The sequence below is a fragment of the Barbus barbus genome (genome assembly GCF_936440315.1).
Source record: "Barbus barbus genome assembly, chromosome: 8".
Classification (NCBI taxonomy): domain Eukaryota; kingdom Metazoa; phylum Chordata; class Actinopteri; order Cypriniformes; family Cyprinidae; genus Barbus; species Barbus barbus.
The window spans coordinates 12,019,804-12,038,727 of NC_136736.1; the positions used below are offsets into that span (position 1 = coordinate 12,019,804).

Sequence of the window (18,924 nt, forward strand, 5' to 3'; positions counted from 1 at the left end):
TCTATATAGGGGAAGTCGTGGCCTAATGGTTAGAGAGTCGGACTCGTAATTGAAAGGTTGCGGGTTCGAGTCCCCGGCCGGCAGGGATTGTAGGTGGGGGGAGTGAATGTCCAGCGCTCTCTCCACCCTCAATACCACGACTGAGGTGCCCTTGAGCAAGGCACCGAACCCCCAACTGCTCCCCGGGCGCTGCAGCATGGCTGCCCACTGCTCCGGGTGTGTGTTCACGGTGTGTGTGTGTGTGTGTGTGCGCATTTGTTCACTACTCACTGCTGTATGTGTGCACTTGGATGGGTTAAACACAGAGCACCAATTTCGAGTATGGGTCACCATACTTGACAATACGTCACAACTTTTTTTTTTTTTTTTTGAATGCTGAATAGCAGCACTTATTTCGCACCACATCATTGTCAAATAGCAACATTTAGGCTAAAATCTGCAGTATAATCTCTCGCTCTCTGTCTGTGTGTGTGTGTGTTTACATTGTAGGCAAAGAAATGTTCCTAAATTGTAGGCTAATTAAAAAGATGTCAACACAAAAACAAAGATTCATACTTTACGCCCATTCCAAACTTGTGAATTTGGAATAATGGAACAAAGATATTTTGAAGAATGTTGGTAACCAAGTTGTTTCTGTTCCATTTACTTTCACTGTATGGACAAAAAATACAATGGAAGTCAATGGGAACCAAAACTGGTTGGTTTCCAACATTCTTCCAAATATCTTTTGTGTTCTGCAAGTAGGAAGGATAAAGTTTGGAAAGATATGAGGGTGAAAAAATAAAAATAAAAATGATTCTTCATGTTTAAGTGGACTATCCCTTTAAAAAAATGCGATAAAATATTTTGCCCTACTTTCATCTCATATTCATGCCTTAGCTACTTAACTCTATCAAAAGTCTGTCTTTCTGAAAACCACCTGTCCCAGTGAGCCAAGTTCAACGCCCTCTAAATAAGGGACTTTGTGTGTTAAAGTCCCATTACAGCTCCCAGACAAACTAGAACGTCCCTACATTATAATGAAGGAAACTGTCTACTTTAGTTCACCGCGTCGCGTCACTGGAAGCGTAGGCTGCGAAGTGAAGGTCTCGCGTAATGTTCGTGCACACGCACCAGGCGGCGTCAAGCTGATCTGTGATCTTCCTAAACCTGATCTCCCCACCGAGGAGAGCGGCAACAGTCTCGAAAACGTGTAAAATCTCAATTAAACCACACACGACTCCGATATGAACTCTTGTGATGTCAAAATAAGGGCTGCTACCGAACTATTTTTCGACGTTTAAATATGAAATACGAGAAAAATATACTCAATTTGAGATGGGGAAGTCCCCGCAAGGAAATCCCCTCTTCATAAGATAATTTCGAAATTGAGTGAGGCTTTCACAGACTGAAGCTTTCTGCCTTTGGTCTACAGCAGACGCATGTAGTAAGCCTATGACACTCAAACCTGTGCAATCTATGGGAAAATCGAACTTTATGTATTGGTTCTAACGCGCGAGCGGATTGTTCAGCATGGATGAGATAAAGAGGGAGAACGACACGCTAAGGGCGAAGTTGCGCAGCTGCTCTACACTCAACACATTTCACCACGAAACACAACAAGAAATTGCTCGTTTAAATCAATTGGTCAGCTCCCAGGACGGAATTATTGCCGATTTGAAGGCAAGACTGGGGAAGTATGAGAAAACAGTGGTCATAGAGGGAGAGGAGCCCTATATTGTAGGGCCGTCGAAATCTCTCATCGAGAGTTTGTGTAAGGAAATTTGCAAATTAAAGCAACAATTCAAGGAGTCAGAGGCGGCCGCCGCCCAGAGAATGGAAACCAGTAAAACAGTAAGTTAAAACACATTTTTCATTTATCTTCCTGCTGCAATCACCTATAAGATGTCAAGTTGATTGTTTTTCTCTGTACATCTTACCAGCTAACGCACTGTAAAGTAAACCTTCTGTTGTAAAATACTAGAATTCTTTAATCAAGTAAACATGATAAGATAAGAATAAGAATAATAAAAGAGCTTTATCCAGCCTACAATGGTAGTGGTCCACCAGTCTCACCATTTGAAAAGTGCTCAAAACCTTTCTAAAGCAGACCAGCCTGATTAACCAAGAAGAGCAAACAAATTTACAGCGGTCATTTTCAGTTTTATGAGTAAACATTTGTTCAGGAGCACAGTATATATGCATTAGTTGTGGCGAGACAAGTGAATTTCTTGTTCACGTTCACCTGCCAGGAAATGGGCATGAAAAAGTCTTCTGACTGTTTGCATGTTCCAGGAGATCCAGAGGTTGCAAGAAAAGTTGAAGGAGAAGGATCAAGAGCTGGAGACCATCAGGGAGAGGCCTGACCAGGAGAAAGAAAGGGAGATCCAGCGACTGCGCTCCACCTTGGCCGAAAGCGATCGGACACAGGCCACCAGGGCTGTCCTTTGCAACTCTCTCGCTGAAGAAGCCGAGCAGTTGAGAGCACAGCTTGGGGCCACTGTGCATGTGTGCCAGGAGCTTTTGGGGCGGCTGGAGAAAGAGAAAAGCGAGACAGCCATGACAGATCAGAAAACTCAAGCAAATGAGGTGTGTTGGGGAAACTATCGGCATTCTACAATGTCCAGGCCACCTTTAAAACACTTTATTTAACAACTATATTTGACCTTGCTTTTTGTATCTTCATTAGACAAAAGATTCCCCTGAAGTTCCCCATCTAAATGTCATCATCAGCAAGTTAGAAGGGGAGAACGACCAGCTTAAAAAGAGAGTTGCATATGTAAGGCTCACATGATGGATCATCACCCACTAACATTTGTTTTACCTGTTTCATTTGCAGAAAATGTCACTCAGTACCTTTTATGGAAAGACAAAACAATGTGAAATATTCTTGGAAAATGTCATGTAATTTTTGTCTGTTCACATCATAAATACATGCCTTTGTTCCATCTCAGGTGGAAGGTTTAAACTCAAAGTGGCAGAAGTACGACTCCAGTAGAGAGGAGTACGTGAGGGGTTTGTGTCAGAAGTTGAAAGAATCAAACGGTCTGGCATCCGCAGGTCCGACCCTGACCCAAACTCTGGCTGGGGGCAACGTGGCTTTGTTCCAGCAGGAGATCACGCGGCTCAACGGCCTCCTGCAGGACAAGATGATGGAGTGCGAGAGACTCAGCAGAGAGAGGGATGACAGTAAAAGAAGAAACCAGGAGTGCATTCAGATGCTTGAGCAGCAGGTCTTTATCATTATTTTGAATTCCTCTAAAACAGGAAGTCACTGTATTTTTGTCACAACAAAAGTGAGAAGTTTTGTTTGGCATGCTGCCCATGAACCAAAAGCCTTGCTTGTTCTCCTGTAGGTTTTAGCCTATGTTGAGGACTTCAAATCGGAGAGGGCAGACAGAGAAAGGGCTCAGGGTAAAATCCTGGACCTTCAAGATGAAGTTGGGAGACTTCAACTGCAAATACGCACACAGGCAAGTCTCATAAAATAAAAGCCTTTTGTCAACTTTCTTGAAAAGATAATTATACCTTTTTAATGGCAAGGCAAGGTTAGTTTAGGTTGTAAAATGCCACGTGGTGCAACTCCCCGAAAACGTAATGATATTTACAAATTCAAGGAATAAAAAAAGATATATTATGTACATTTTTTAATAATTAAAACAAATCCTACAAACTACAAAATAACTCGACCAGCATGATATATGAAAAAGTATCTAAAAAATATATTAATATTAAATAAGAATAAATAGTTTAAAATTATATAATTATTTTTCAATTATTATGAATTGTTTTAAGTCACGATGAAACTCAAGTAGCAACAGATATTTTCTTCAGTTTCTTGATGCACATCTGAGAGCAATGCAGCTGTTTACTGGATTTTGAGATGTGGGCGTTGCATTGAAAAATGAATTTGAGCGTGCAGTCGAACATGGATGGGCAGGGTTTAAGTGGACTAAATTATTCGTGGAAAGTCTGGAAAATATCACTTAAGAGAATTCTGTCATGACAACATTTTGATTACAACATAATGGGGTAAAAAAGAAAATAAAGAACAATAATACATGGATGATTTGACACACAATAACATACTTACAAAAATAGATTTTCCTTTTTTAAATCACACTGGAAGAAATGCCAACCTGCATTTTTACATGATTTAACCCATAAAAAGTAGTCTTGGTGGTATAATTTATTGTATTTAGGTAGATTCAGCTTTATTACATTAGATTTTTGACTTGAAACCAGTGCATTTACAATTTTTAGGTCACCACTTTTTTTCAGTGCAACCTGACCAGCATGAGACTTAAAAATCCAAATCCAATTCCCTTTAAATAACACGCTTTGTTTCTTCATCGCTCAGAGCGTCCAAGATGCCTCATCCTCACGGCGACTTCACATGGGTCTAAAAAAAGTTCCCCACCGACAGACGGACACTGCCGAACCACGAAGAAACATTCCCCCAGAAACAAGCTCAAAAAGGACTATCAGTAACACAGCACCGCAGGGAGCCGCTGAACTGCAGTGCCCTCGCTGTCTCACCACGTATGACGACGAGCATGCAACCGAATACCTAAACCACTGGGACGAGTGTGCCAAGCTGTGAGTCTCTCACCTCACTGACTTTTCACAGGGCACAGAAAGCACTGAGGACAGAATCACTACAAGCTTGCAGACTATGGGATGCTTGTGACAGGGTGTTGATGAAGGCAGGGGCACGTTTAAACAGGATGGAGTCGAAGGAAGAGCTTTTTTCGGGGTTTTTAGGCTTGGCTTTTCGATTGTGGGCTTGGTTGATGTTTAGAAGGTCGTTTGTGGCATAGGACTCAAGATATGACTTTGGGTTAGTCATTCCCAGTTCAAAGGCTTACGCACATGGCTGTCATTGAATGCAGATGGCTTGGTTATGATGGGTTTTGTCACTTATTTGGTTTTAAGGTTTTGTTTCAAGAGTTTCAATCAAATTTAGCTTAATACTGTATTGCAAATCTGTGTATAAATCAGATGGATCGTAAAATTGGTATCATATACCTCACCAATATGTATTCTCTTTATCAGCTGGTTTGCACTTTTTGCTATTTTAATTATTGCCAAATACAGATGATAAAAGTACATAACCTTTTATATTTAATACATAAGCTTCTTTATTATTAGACTGTTGAATATAATTCATACTGTTTTTATTATGGTGCTATTTGTAAAGATTGTTATATTTTTATATCTCATTTTTCGTCTATATGTAAAGTGTATTGTTATTATTTGCCTTGGGCTTACATTTTAAATCGGAATTTGTAACAGAATATACAGAGCAGCACAGCGCACACTATTAATAATCTTTTGATAATCGCCTTTCTGATTCATTCATATATATATATATATATATATATATATATATATATATATATATATATATATATATATATATATATATATAAAATCAAACTTTAGTTTCCGAATTCCGATCATAAGTGTTAAAAGGCTCTGTCATATAACATGTCATTACATTCTTAGAATTTAAGGCACCTTTTGACTGTGAGGTACTTGCCATTCGATCCCCCTCTGCAGTTGAAAACATTCTAGTTTTAAGTAAGAGAGGAAGTTCCCTACATCCTGGTAAACTGCGACGTGAAATTCTCACGTCTCAGATGCTGCCTATGACAAAATGGCCTCCTATTGAACACATTTGAACACTTGAATGGGGTTTTAAGGCACTAACAGCAAAAATATTAATTGACAAGAAAATATCACAAAGATGCCAAACTAAGACAGAGAAATGTGATAACTAGAGGAGGATTTATTTTTATAATAAAATATTTGCCTAAGGACCTTTTTGAAACTGTGTAATCTTGTTTGTGTCTGTGAGTGCTTGTACAGTCAAAGGTAATTTTTAGTAAGATATGGGAAACCGGACACTGAGAGAGTTGTGATAATGCTGGCAAGATCATGAGGCATAGTGTGTCATAAAGCATTAAACTCAAGTCCCATGGGATTTGAAAGTGTATGTGCACAAGTGGTGGAAAGCCCCTTCCCAAACACAACTGAATGGACAGGCTATAACTGCGGCAGATTCTCAGCTGTCCCGAGGCCTAGAAGTGAATAGAAGAAGAGAAGCAGGCGACTGTCGGGTAGAGGGATATAGCGGGACTGGCTATTTAAAGGGGAGGAGGCTATGGGACCAAACAAGGCTAGTGTCTGTAATTGAAACTAGATGCATTATGTTTCTGTGTTGTACAAACACTAATATCAAAGAATCTAAATTCCTAATGTTAAACATTATTTACACATTTTGTACCAAGCTAAACAGCTCCTATAATTTTTAGAGGCCAATAACACATTATCCAAGCCGTTATGACAACACGCGTGACAATAATTTAAAGGCAGCGGCTATTTACACTAAGTGCAAATAGCATATATTTTTTAGCGATAGATACTATTTACACTAACTGCAAATAGCGATGGATGCTATTTACACCAAGTGAAAATAGCAGTATTTAAATAACTATATGCTATTTACACTAAGTGCAAGTAGCTAGATTCTATTTACACTATGTTAAAATAGCAAGATTTTTTGCTATTTATACGACTTATTGCAAATAGTGGCAATTATCTGCACCTCAGTATTGTAATACATTATAAAACCGTACGCAATGATGTATTGAGTGTAAATTGTAGTATTAATTCAAATTATTAAATGGATGCCACCTTATTGGGACAATAAAGCCCTCCCTACACCTACCCGATACTTTTATTTTCAACTTATTATTTCCTTCATTTTTATTGAAAATAAATGCCTTTCTGATGCAATATGAGATTTGAAAAGGGAGAAAAAAAAGTTTGGTGAAAGACTCGAACTCGGGTCGAATGGTACATCGCGTCAAAAAGTGCGCGATGTACCATTGGATGTATTTTTGTGAATAGGTTAACAAAAGTGCATTTTTCTCTTGTTTTACATTTATTCTATGACCTAAAATACCTCTTTGCGATTTATTTTTTACCTCTCTTGAACAAGGTGGTTGCTAACAAGTGTCTAAATGGGACTACAGAGGCCGCTGGGGACATTAAATGTCATGACAAACAGTTAAACTCACATACTCACCAGGCTGCTTTTGTTTATAATCACGCTTATGAAAACTATTGTAACTCTTATAAAATTATAAAGAGTAGGCACTTAGTAGTGTAGGTCTGTCGTTCTCTATTGGGTTTTTGTTGAGCGAACCAGAGTGACTGCGAACTTTCAGGTTGGCCTACAAAAATAACTCCTCACTGCAGGACACTATTACATCTTTAAAGTGTGCGAGTGTTTAATGTGTGTAACACCAAGCAGCACAATGCCTGGACCACTAACAACTGACTTTTAGATAAAATATAGCCCTAAAATATATATATTTTTTTTTATGAGTACGCTAGGATATGCATACAGTGCTCATGAAGCAAATTTCAGCGCAATACTGCAGAGCCAACTGTGATCCCTGAATAGTTGACAATGACCCCCAAGCACAAAGTATATTGCAGTCTTTACAAGAACACTAGGATAGTGCGTAAAGTGAATATCGCCATCAGCACAATACCGTAACACTAGCTGTGATGTCAGAATTGCGAACAATTGAACAGAATTTCTTAATGTGTCCTTCAAATAGTTTCACGTAACTTTTGCATTTAAAAAAAAAATCAGGTTCAATCCATCAGTAAAAAATAAATCATTAGGCCTACTAAGTTTCAACAAACTGCAAATCATAATAAATGGTATGGTATTCTAAAAATACAATTATTTTACAACGATTTTTAGTTTTGTTTAAGATAATTAAAGCAACAGTTTTTAAATAACGAAAATATGTAAAAGTATGGCATTTGGGTAAAAAGCGCCCCTGCTGTTGGGGCTAAAGGCGCACAGTAATTAACATTAGAATTAATAGATGGCTGACTTTTCCATTTGTTGACATGACATGGTTAGATTCAAATGGTAAATATCATATATTATGTTGGGTGTCCATATTAGAGATAATCACCATGTTTAGAATGAAACCATCATATTTAAAAACATGGTATTAATAATATTATATAATATAATAATTTGTTGTTACTCCTGTAAATCTACATTCAATTATTATTGGATCTCCTTCAATACGTTCAGAATCTTTACTTATTAAAATTATTTTGTTTCTGTATTTTAAAATATATTTTTTTATATTAACATTTTTATGACAGTATATTTATTGAACAAAAATAATTTTTTCTCAAAATAAGAAAATAGTACAAACTTTGCTAAAGTTTTGAACAAGTATTAACAGACATTATTTAAAAAAAAAAAACATTATTGTAGCTGAAGTATTTGTATCAATACCGTGGGCCTTTCATACAGGCGATTGACTCAAAGGCCTCTAGAAGGCCTGCGCCATACGAAAACAGCAGCTATGAGTGGGGTGGCCAACCATAGGCTCCGCCCCTGCGTTAACAGCGTTAAATTATTTTAACGTGTTAAACTGAAAAAATTAATCGGCTGTATTAACACGCTAATTTTGACAGCATTAATATCATACATACATACATGCATACATGCATAATGTAAACAAACTTTTGAATGAGATTAATCGTTAAAACTAGGCTCACTAAAGTAGCTTCTGAAAAGTGATTCTGTGAATTGGCTCCTAATTATCTCCCTAGTAATTTTTTTTCGATCACCACCTTTGTGTTATATCTGGGAAACTGGTCATAAGTACAGGCCCATATTCTGATTATATACAAGATCGCGTCAGACATGTAAAAGAGCATCACAGTCCCCTGAGTCAATAAACCCTTGATGAGCTCAGACGCACGACCCTATCTAGCTGCCACGGGGTAGGAGGGAAAACTCCAGCAGGAGTTTCATGCTCTCTACTTCAGTCAAGTAACCACTCTCGAAATGACGTCGCACAAGCACACACTTCAGTAGATGCGTGTCATTTTTCTACCTGCAGGAGTCATTTGTTGTGAAGTTATAGAGAAGATCGTGTTGCTGTGAAGAACGTAACTGGAGATGAGTTGAAGTGATGGATGTGTGGGCCCACTGTAGTTTTACTCTTTTAAGAAAAGTTTTCCTTGGAGAAGTGAAAGGTAGGCTGGAAGGGATTCCCCACATACACACCTACAATAATGTGAGACCCACACATGAACTGCAGAAAAGCACACACACACCACAATCAACCTTCAGAAAGTGGAAATAATTAGGTCATATGATCACATGACTTTTACAGTAAAACTATTCGCAGAAAGACCAAATGTCACTTACACAATTAGCTCCACAACTGATATTTAAAAATTCAACACCAGCACAAGAAAAAAAAAATCCAAAGTAGCCTATCATGGTGGAGCTTGGCATTATTATCCTTAACTTTATCCGCTGTGTTGCTCCAAGAGGGAAAACTTCATAAAACGCCATGCCAAAACGGATAAATATGGCCTTTAATCTTTTAAAGCAGGGAATTCCCAAGCATTGGCTAACTTCAGCGCTTATTTGGAAGAGCAGCACCTTATTTAACATAGGCTGTTGTTGTTACCAACTGTGTTTGAGTTATCATGGCCTGTTGTGTTATTTTTTTGATAAGAGCGATCAGCGCTTAGACAGAACGCTATTGTCAATTCCAGTACGTGGAACGATGGGGATTTTCCCTCTTGAGCTGTCTGTCTCTCCCCAGCTCTGGGCCATCCTCAATGAAAAGATCTTCACCAGTGATTAGAAACTACACCATCTCATCTACGATCTTTGATTTCTCTCTAATAAGCCCAGCTCTTACTTTCTTTATGACCCTGTTATTGTCCAAGTCCTGCTTTGGAAGACTGACTGTTGAAGACTATAGGCTCCACACGTATTCTACAGTTGAAAATTAAAAAAAAAAAAAATGTCATGGAAGATTTTTAGCATGGGAGACAATATATATAATTATTATTATTACTATTTAGTGTTGATATATCATCTTGTGTAGTTGTTCTCATTCAGTCAAAACAACTTAAACTTCATGTTGAACGTACAAAGTGAATCTGGCCTCAACCAGAAATGTCTTACTAAAAAAAGATTTTACACAAATGAGGTAACTCCAGCATTGCATCATAGTTGACTAAAACTGGGCAGACTTACAAAAGCATTACCGGGAGATTCACAAAATCTCCCATTGTTCATTCTCCGATTTTCCAGGCAAACACGTGGTCAGTTTTCAATTATATAAATACATATATTAATTGATTTATTTGTATTTTATTTTATAAAATTACTGCACTAAAATGTAGTTTATCTTACACTACTTTGTTTTTAAAGAAAATTCTCATGTATCTGATCAAAAGTACAATAAATCAGCAATACTGTAAAATATCATTACGGTTTAAAACAACCGTTTTCTATATGAATATATTCTAAAATTGCATTTATTTCTGTGATGGCAAAGCTAGATTTCAGCATCATTAGTCTCACATGATGCTTCAGAAATCATTCCAATATGCTGATTTGTTGCTCAAGAAATATTTTTTATCATCACTGTTTAGCTACATATTTTTCTGGAAACTGTGATACTTTATGCTTGCCATTTAGAATTACATGACAGTGTAAAAATTCTTCAATTATTGAAATGAGATCGTCTCTTCCAGAACAAGACAAGCAACAGTTCATCTAACCTGTTATAGCGGTTTCTTTGTTACACGCTAAAATGAGGTAGGCGTTCCACCACAGCAAAGTTTTGTTTTTTTGGCAGGAAGTAAAGAAAAAAAAGCCCTACATAAAACAAAGTTTGATGATGACGGATAGTGACAAAAGTTCCCGTTCAGTGGGAGTAAGTTTAGAAATAGTCTGTCAAATGGTTTCAAAGATTAAAAATATGCCCTATTTTAAAACAGGATTCCAATACAGTTTTTGAAGAATGAGGTAATCTCACTTTTTGTTGCAATTAGGAAGTGAAAAAGCCTAAATCACGTACATCTCTTTTTCTTTTAACCTTATACACAAAGACAAATCTGACCCATCTCTGTAATGTCAAAAAGAAAAAAATAGTTTTATTATTTTAAAAATGACTGATATTAAAAATTTTAAATGTCTCAATAGGATTATGTAAAATGCATCAGACAAAGTTATTATTATCTTAAAATTATTGAGGAGGAGACAAAAATGAATAAATATAAACTCTGGAGGGCAGCTTAATAATAGTCTATAAAATAGTCTATAATGAAACCAGGGATATAAAAAGAGAATTATTAGCTTGAGGAAATATCACAAGCACTATTTTTCCCTTCGAAATAATGTGAACCGGAGAAATATGCACAAAAACAAAAGGAACACTTAGAAAGTCTATTCTAAGTCTATTTTTTTTTTATCAATTTGACAAGCTGAAATTATTTAAAAAATATGAACCTAAATATCACCTTTATCTCATTATGCATTCATTTGGGCACGCTTACTTGAAACAAGTAGCGTTAAATGATACAATCTTAAATACTTTTATTTTAAGGTTTCTACTTTTAACATGCACTCACCTCTCAGCAGCAACAATAATACTGCATAACCTGCTTCCAATGATGCTCACTGTTTGGATTGGAAAGAATAGTTTCACTGACTTGTACCTGCCACACCCTGGTAATAAAGTCACAGGAAAGAAACCCAAGCAAAATAAACATGACTTCACCTCACATTGAGCTATTTTTCCAGAATGTTTGCATAACTATTATTACTATTATCACTGCTATGATTGCTGTCAGTGTAAATCTGTAAACACTGAGTGAAAAAGGTTGTGGTGTTTCACACGCATCCGTTCTTACCAGAACGATGGGGACGGACCCGTTGCAAGGTGCCAAGTCATGCAAATTAGGGGTGTTAGGTTGCTCCTTTCATGTTGATCTGCAGTCGGTGTTGTATTTCCCCTTGATTGGATAAGGTTAGGAATTTTATAAGCGTTATGAGATGGAGCCAAATGGAAAAAACTAAAAAAACCAACTGACACAGAAATGTCCTGCCACTCTACTGTATTCCATCTTTCAAAAAGAAAGACAAGATTTTAATATTACTTAACAATATGTTAAAAAGTAGCCAGTCCGGCTTCAGTGTTAATACAATATACACTCTATAACAGATTGATAGTGTGAGTATTGTTCTTTTCGATTCAATTCTGAAAGTATTCTGATACAAGCTTGGTACAAGTTGGAAAAACAAAAAAACAAAACAAAAATAAAATGGTAACGAACACAGTTGTTACACTGAGCAATTTTAAATGAAAAACCGACATGAACATTGTCAAGTATTAGCCATTCTCCCAATAAAGGGAGAGATTCGGGGCAATGACGTGAAGCTGACCAGTCTGATTCTCTTGACAACGAGTCGTAAGGAAGTGCAGTGCTAGGTGCAAAGGTGAGCAAAGCCACAGTTGATCAGAATAAAAGGATCTTTTTTTCATATTCGTCTTTTTTCTTGAAGCATGTCTTTTGCAGTGCCTTCATCCTAATATACATAAAGCCAGAGAAAACCCAGAACATGGCACAGACCTAAAGGAAACGGCCCACTCACTGACAAAAAGCACACACGCTTTTTAAAAGAAGAAAGGGAAACCAAAATAATAGGGATAAACTTATAGAGTAGCATTTTGTGGTTGTTTTTTTTAATTTGCTCTTTTTTTTCCTCTCCAGAAGTACTGCAGGAATACAAGCCCGTTTTGGGTTCTTTGAGGAACCCACAGCAACAAGGACAAGGCAAGGCGGCATGGATAATGTAGACCGGAGGAGCAGTTGAAGCATAGCAGCACTGGGGTCAGCAGTCAGTCTGTAGAAACATGGGAGAGAGAGAAGAAACCGGAGGAACGCTTATCGATTCCTGCCATTGTCTTTTGAAAGGAAGACCCATTAGTGGGCAGCAAACATGGCCTTCTTCAAGCTAAAATTGGACCAGTTGATGGACAACCTCTGCCTTGTCTGACGCGCCGAGTCCAAGCAGAACCTGCAAAAAGGGTGAAAAATGTATTTGTTGGGGAACAAAAGGTCATGAATGCCAGAGAAAAACATTACCAATACCAAACGGTACCTTTTGAAATATTCCACCTCGCGTTCGGTCTCATCCATGTCTACGCTGTCCAAATCAATGTCTTTGGGCAGAAATACATCATCTGTTGGACAACAAGAGAGTTCTGACTTGATTTTCCATTCAAAAGTGGACAAATCTTTTTATCCTTTATCTTCAGACAATTTGGCAATTCACAACACTCACCTATTGAGTTATTCATCTTGTCTGCTTTTTTCTTCTTATTCTTCTTGGCTTTGCTTTTGGGCTGCGGGGACTCGTTGTTTGGGACTTTGCCGTTCTGCTGAGGAGAGTCTAAAGCTGAAGATTCAATAACAGGAGAGTTCCTCTCATCTTTCCCTCCATTCTGTGGCTTTTTCTCATTAGTCCTCTCATCCCTCTTGATCTCGGTCACTGACTCGTCTGAAGCTTTCTGCTTGGCTTTGGCGTCAGTTTGAGGGCTGGCTGCATTCCCGGCTTTGGGAGGCTCTGGAGCTTTGGAGGTCTCAGCGGACCTCTTTGTGGCCTCACCGTTGGGTTTGGAGCCATTTGCTTGCTGTTTGGGTTTGACCTTGGTATGGAAGGACTCTGGGTGGGAGGACGTGCCATTCTGGAGAGCAGGAGACTCTGAAGGTCTCTCTTTGCAAGTCTTTGGGCTTGGCTGTTGCAATGGGCCATTCTTCCCACCGGTGGGGGATTCAGGTTCTAGACGAGGCTCCTTAGGACTGAGACGGATGAGATTGTGCAGTAGCTGAGTTTTGCCATTCTGCATGTTCTTTTCTAAAACGCTCTGTGCTGTCTGCTGAAGAGGCTGAGGGTTGTTGGTTGTTGGAACGAGAGAATGATTTTCAGACTTGGTTAACGCCTTGATTTTATTGTCTTTCTTTTTCTTCTTAGATGCTCGCAACTGCTGCATTTCCTGCAGACGGAGCAGCTCCTGCTTCAGTGCCGCCTCCTCCTCCTGCTGCCGCATCCTCTGTTCCTTCAGAAGTTGCTGTTGTACTTCCAATTCTCGAGCCTCTGCCTCTAGACGGGCTTTCTCCTCCAGCTGTACCAAAACAAAACCAGAGACAGTTTGATTCCATGACTAGTTTTTTTTTTTTTTAAATAACAAATATCATGCATTGTCTCATTCATAAATATCATTAAGCTTTTTGGGTCAGCATGACATTTTACAAACTGAACAAATCTTGCTTTGTCCTATAAAGGTCAAATTATTTGACCTATTATTTGTTTCCAACGTTTTTCCATATATTACTAAGCAGATTTTTGTAAAAAAAATAAATAAAAAAAATTAAGAAATAAAAATAAAAGGTTACGCAAAACTACTTAAGGTTTCCTTTTCTAAGTCTCTTATAATGAAGTAAAAAAATTTAAATAAAAAGAGTTGTATTGCATTTTAATATAGTTTTATTATGATTAGATTTAGACAAAAGAGCATAATTCCTGATTACAAAAGGAGTTTACCTTCTTCTGTTTGTGACGGGCACGTTTGGCTGCTTTGGAGCTACTGGCTGGTTTGTTGTCTGCGCTGTTGATGAACTGTAATAGGTCCTCTACCTTGCGTTGGTCCTCCACCCCATCCCGCTCCAGCAGCAAATCTTCTTTTTTAGGCTGTTCCTCCTTCCGCTTGGTCAGCCTGAGTCGCAGCTTCTCCCGCATCTCTGCATAGTTCCTACTGGTGGGTGCGGCAGGGGGCTACGCAGCGCAAACAACATAAGCTTGATTAGCTTATTTATTCATGACACCTTCAACAATAAACGGTTAACATGAACTGCTTCCACAAATATTCCTTTAATGGTTTGATTTACATAAGCAGTGGAGCATGCAAAACTGATATGGTGCAGGAAATAAGCACATGCACTGATCCATCAATGACACTGTGTGAACAGCACACACTGATTAGAAGCTTTGATACTTCAAAGTGCCTGACTATAATTGAAAGTGAGGGAAGGAAAGTGTCAGCTTGTAGAGATTTTACTATACCGGTACATATACATTTACATGGGTTACATCTATGGGCAAGACTGTTTTGCGTTAATGGTGAAGTGACAGGAAAATGTATTTTCCATCATTACCAATTCTCACAAATACCAATAAGCCTGTCAGTAATGTTATGGATGATAACCAATAAATGACTAGTCAATATTCTTTAAAAATTTCTCTAAATAAATACTAGTAAATAAAAACTTAAAACTATAAAAATCAAAAAAACTAATTGTGTAGTTTTAAATTAAATTAAATGATAACTTGAAGTGAGTGTTAAATGATTGCACATGTAAATTTAATTTGACATATGCAATATCAACAAATACTGAAAGATAAAAAAAAAAAAAAACACTCTAAAATCAGCTGCCAACCAAAATTTTATAACTTATTCCAGACTGGAATAAGTTATATAATCAACTGAGATTTACCTTTTTCGTAATTTCAAATATATTATTATTCTTATTTAAAGTATGTGATTTTCCAAATAGCCATGACCTCTTGATAATTTAATATACACAAAATTTTTTGTGTCTATCACATTGTGTTAAATTGATCTGCCCCGCGATAACCTCCCCTTGCTGGGGTGCGTCAAAAGACGATGATCTTGTATCGACGATAGCCAGAGATATTGGCATTTCCAATGAATGTAGGCCTGTTACATTCTTATTTTTATTAGGCCTATAATTATTATTAAGAAGTTACTTTTATTATTAAATTAAAAGTACAATTCATTTGCCCAGCATAAATTAACGCACAACTGACGCGCTGCGAGGATAAGATTAGGCTATTTACTCCTCAATTAAAATGTTTTTAAAAAGGTCTTTTAAAACAGGTCTGTTAGGCTATAGGCTACATACAATGAATTATAGTCCTATAATTAAAATATTAACACTGCAGTCATCAACAAAAAAAATTTCAAGCACCGACTTTCAAAAACAACCTGTTTAACACGAAATACGTTTCTTTTTTGTCACTATGTATGGGCCACAAGAGAAATATAAAGGAAATAAATGAAAACAGCTATAGGCTATACCATTATTAGTATATGTTGAAGTAGATTCGTCTCTCTTTGTCTCTGAGAGAATATGCGGCGTCAGATGCCGAAAACTCTGTCATTCCGTTTTTACTTTTACTTTCTGCTTATAGTGAATTGACTAAGATTAAGACGTTCACCGGCATACATCTTGCACGTGTGCAAACCCTGGTGCAAATGCGTGCTTGTGTGATATCCACCGGCTCGCCTTCATGGTTTAAAACAGAAATATTTCAAAAACGTAACCAATTGCCCTGCCCCCCCATATCGAAAACGTACCGAACCGTGACGCCACTGTCGTATCGAACCGTGAATTTTGTGAACCGTTACACCCCTAGTTCAATTCCTTTAATGTGAGTCATATAATATATTTATTAATTTATACCGAGATATAAAACTTTAGTCACACTGCCCTATCCTAAAACAGTAAGACATTTAATTGAGCAGTTAGGTGAAAGCCAAGTGAGAGTGTTTCCATACCCCTCCATGACCGAAGAATTCACAGTAGCAGCAGTCACAGTACTTTCCTTCTTTCTGATTGGTGGAGGTGGAGGTAGAGGAGCTGTGCTCCGAGCTGCTGTCCTCATCTTGGCTCTCCTCTCCTTCATATGGCTGGTGCTCATAGCCACCGTTCCCTTCACAGCGATGACCCTCACAGTCTGGATCACTGACAAAAACATCCTGACTTTGAGTATATGAACTCAATTCCAGAACATATTCTTGTGATTTTATTACAGACTTTAAGCTTGACGTGGTATTGAATACTGCAGCTTGTCTATGTGTTTTAGATGCTGGCACAGCAGGAATATGACAAAGAAAATGTACAAATGATATACATGAGGGACTGACCTGCACACGCTATTTGGACCACTGACTAAACCATCAACCGGGGTTGCTTGCTGCTCACCAGATGACAAGCACATACCCTGATGGACATCCATGAAGCCTGGAGTCTGATTTACAGTCTTTGGGAAGGACTGGGTGCCTATACTGGGTAGGTGTGTGTTGGGGGAAGAAGGATGTGAGGTTCCATTGAGAGGGGGGAGAGACGTGAGACTAGTAGGACTATTCCTAGGAGCAACAGGAGTGGGATGTCTATGGTACTCTTTACCTAAATTATGGAAAACTTCATCTAAAAACAAAGGGAAAAAAGGAGGAAAATGAGCACAGGAAAGAGAGAATTCAATCTAAACACTCAAAATGGGTCATTTAGAAATGTGGAAGTGATTATTACTCGACTGGACAGTGGTGGCGGTACTGGAGACAGAGGAGGTGGCAGAGGAAGTGGCCATCACCACTTCACTCGCCTCCATGAAGGCATCTTGGTAGTTGAAGAGACACTTTTTCTTGGCGCCGTTCTTCTTCTCTTTGCCATCCGGGGCAGGGTGGGGATTGACATTGGGGTCCAAACTGGAGAGAAGGGGAATGTCGGGAAGGGGAGGGCCCAGCATGTCACCTTTGATGAGGAGAAGAGTTTCAGGGTCAGAGAGATACTGAAAACAATAAAAAAAACATTATTTTTGGTCCTTTAGTGACTATTTAAAAGTGTATAAAACACGCATGTGTGTATAGAGCCGAACTGAACAAGTAGTTTCTGCAGTGACGTCATCTACGTTTGGACAGAGACAGCTCGTCTGAGGTGTGGTGCTAGAAAATTGCATTTTGACTCATTCACAAATTTTGATCTCTTTCCAACAGTTTCTCACCACCAGTCCCTGCGGTCTCGGGGGAAACCCATCAATTATGGTCCAGAGAGAGCGCGAGCAATAGCTTAATGAGTATAAACATAACACGCCTCTTCTGTGGATGGCATTTTGCTAATGATGGCTAGGTGACTAAACGTCTGTGGTTGTTAATAATACTTTGGTCAAAAATAGCACAGCCGGACAGCCAAACTGTTTGTAGTTTTTAATTTATGGCTTCAATAAGTCAAACTTTTACTATGGTTATCACTATGTCAATTCTTGTAAGTGAACCCTGTATCCCATATATATTTAGGGTATAAGACCTCAGAAAATAAAAATAATTAGAAATTTCAGAGATTCACTCAGGCATTTTAAGGCAATTGTTGTCACTCCCAAAACTTTTCAGTGTGTACGTGGCCATCCTGATATGAAATAAATTGAGAGGATGGACTCTGAATTTGTGACTACATACAATACAAACAATGTATAAAATATCTGAAGCATCTAAACCCAAATCCTGATCCTATAGGCACATTGTGCTTTTCCAAATTATTTGATCTGACACTTAATTTCCTTTAAAGACACGCATAACTGGCCGGGTCCGAAGCCCTTATTGTAGCACACTGTCGTACCAACTAGGAGTCTTTTCCAGTGAATTGACCAGTGTCTTCTCAATGGCCAGCAGAGCTAGGCTGCTTAAACGGCCTTGGCCCATTGTGTTACGGGTGTAGGACTTGAGCCGCTTTAAACAGGAGAAGCTCCTTTCTACACCTGCAGATGTAGCTCCAATTGTTGCCACTAATGAGATCAGTTTGTAAAGCTGAGGCATTGCACTGTCCAACTCCATGTCTTTAACCCTCTGGGTCTGAGGGTGTTTTGGGGGCCTGGAGAAGTTTTGACATGCCCTGACATTTGTGTTATTTTCAGTTGCTTATAAATATATAAATGGCTAAAGTCTAAACACTGTAAACAGCAAAAACAGGGCTACAGTAATATGTTAGCAGCACTTATGTACATGATTTTGTTTTTGAGAAAACAACGTTTATGCGTGGTTAGTGAAAAACTAACATTTTGAAGTCACTGAAATAAGGCCATAAAAAAAACATACAGAACATTTGTTCACAAGACTTCTGAGAACTGGATCTTGTAGCCTTTTTGCTTCAAAATAATGTGAAAATCATCTTGTTTATTTGCTCACAAAAAACAATATATTAATTTTTTGAGTAAAAAGGGTCTAT

At 38.2% G+C, this 18,924-nt stretch overlaps 2 protein-coding genes across 3 annotated transcripts in view; one reads left to right on the plus strand and one right to left on the minus strand.

The window, feature by feature from the left end:
* The first annotated feature begins 1,114 nt into the window (after positions 1-1,114).
* On the plus strand, positions 1,115-5,319 carry LOC306873474 (TNFAIP3-interacting protein 2-like). Its single transcript, XM_079422795.1, has 6 exons — positions 1,115-1,833; positions 2,275-2,568; positions 2,669-2,758; positions 2,934-3,212; positions 3,336-3,452; positions 4,340-5,319. Exons 1-6 carry the CDS (start codon positions 1,513-1,515, stop codon positions 4,580-4,582), a joined length of 1,344 nt encoding a protein of 447 aa, XP_079278921.1. The 5' UTR covers positions 1,115-1,512; the 3' UTR covers positions 4,583-5,319.
* Positions 5,320-11,939: 6,620 nt separating this feature from the next.
* Positions 11,940-18,924, minus strand: part of LOC306873378 (protein FAM193A-like) — a 30,166-nt gene continuing 23,181 nt past the window's right edge. For both annotated transcript variants that reach the window (XM_079422632.1, XM_079422631.1), the window contains 7 exons: positions 17,236-17,457; positions 16,851-17,133; positions 16,482-16,668; positions 14,447-14,677; positions 13,187-14,027; positions 13,004-13,085; positions 11,940-12,919 (listed from right to left, as the gene is read on the minus strand). In XM_079422632.1, coding sequence (XP_079278758.1) covers positions 12,826-12,919; positions 13,004-13,085; positions 13,187-14,027; positions 14,447-14,677; positions 16,482-16,668; positions 16,851-17,133; positions 17,236-17,457 — 1,940 coding nt within the window. In that variant the 3' untranslated portion in view covers positions 11,940-12,825. The remainder of the gene's footprint in view (positions 12,920-13,003; positions 13,086-13,186; positions 14,028-14,446; positions 14,678-16,481; positions 16,669-16,850; positions 17,134-17,235; positions 17,458-18,924) is intronic.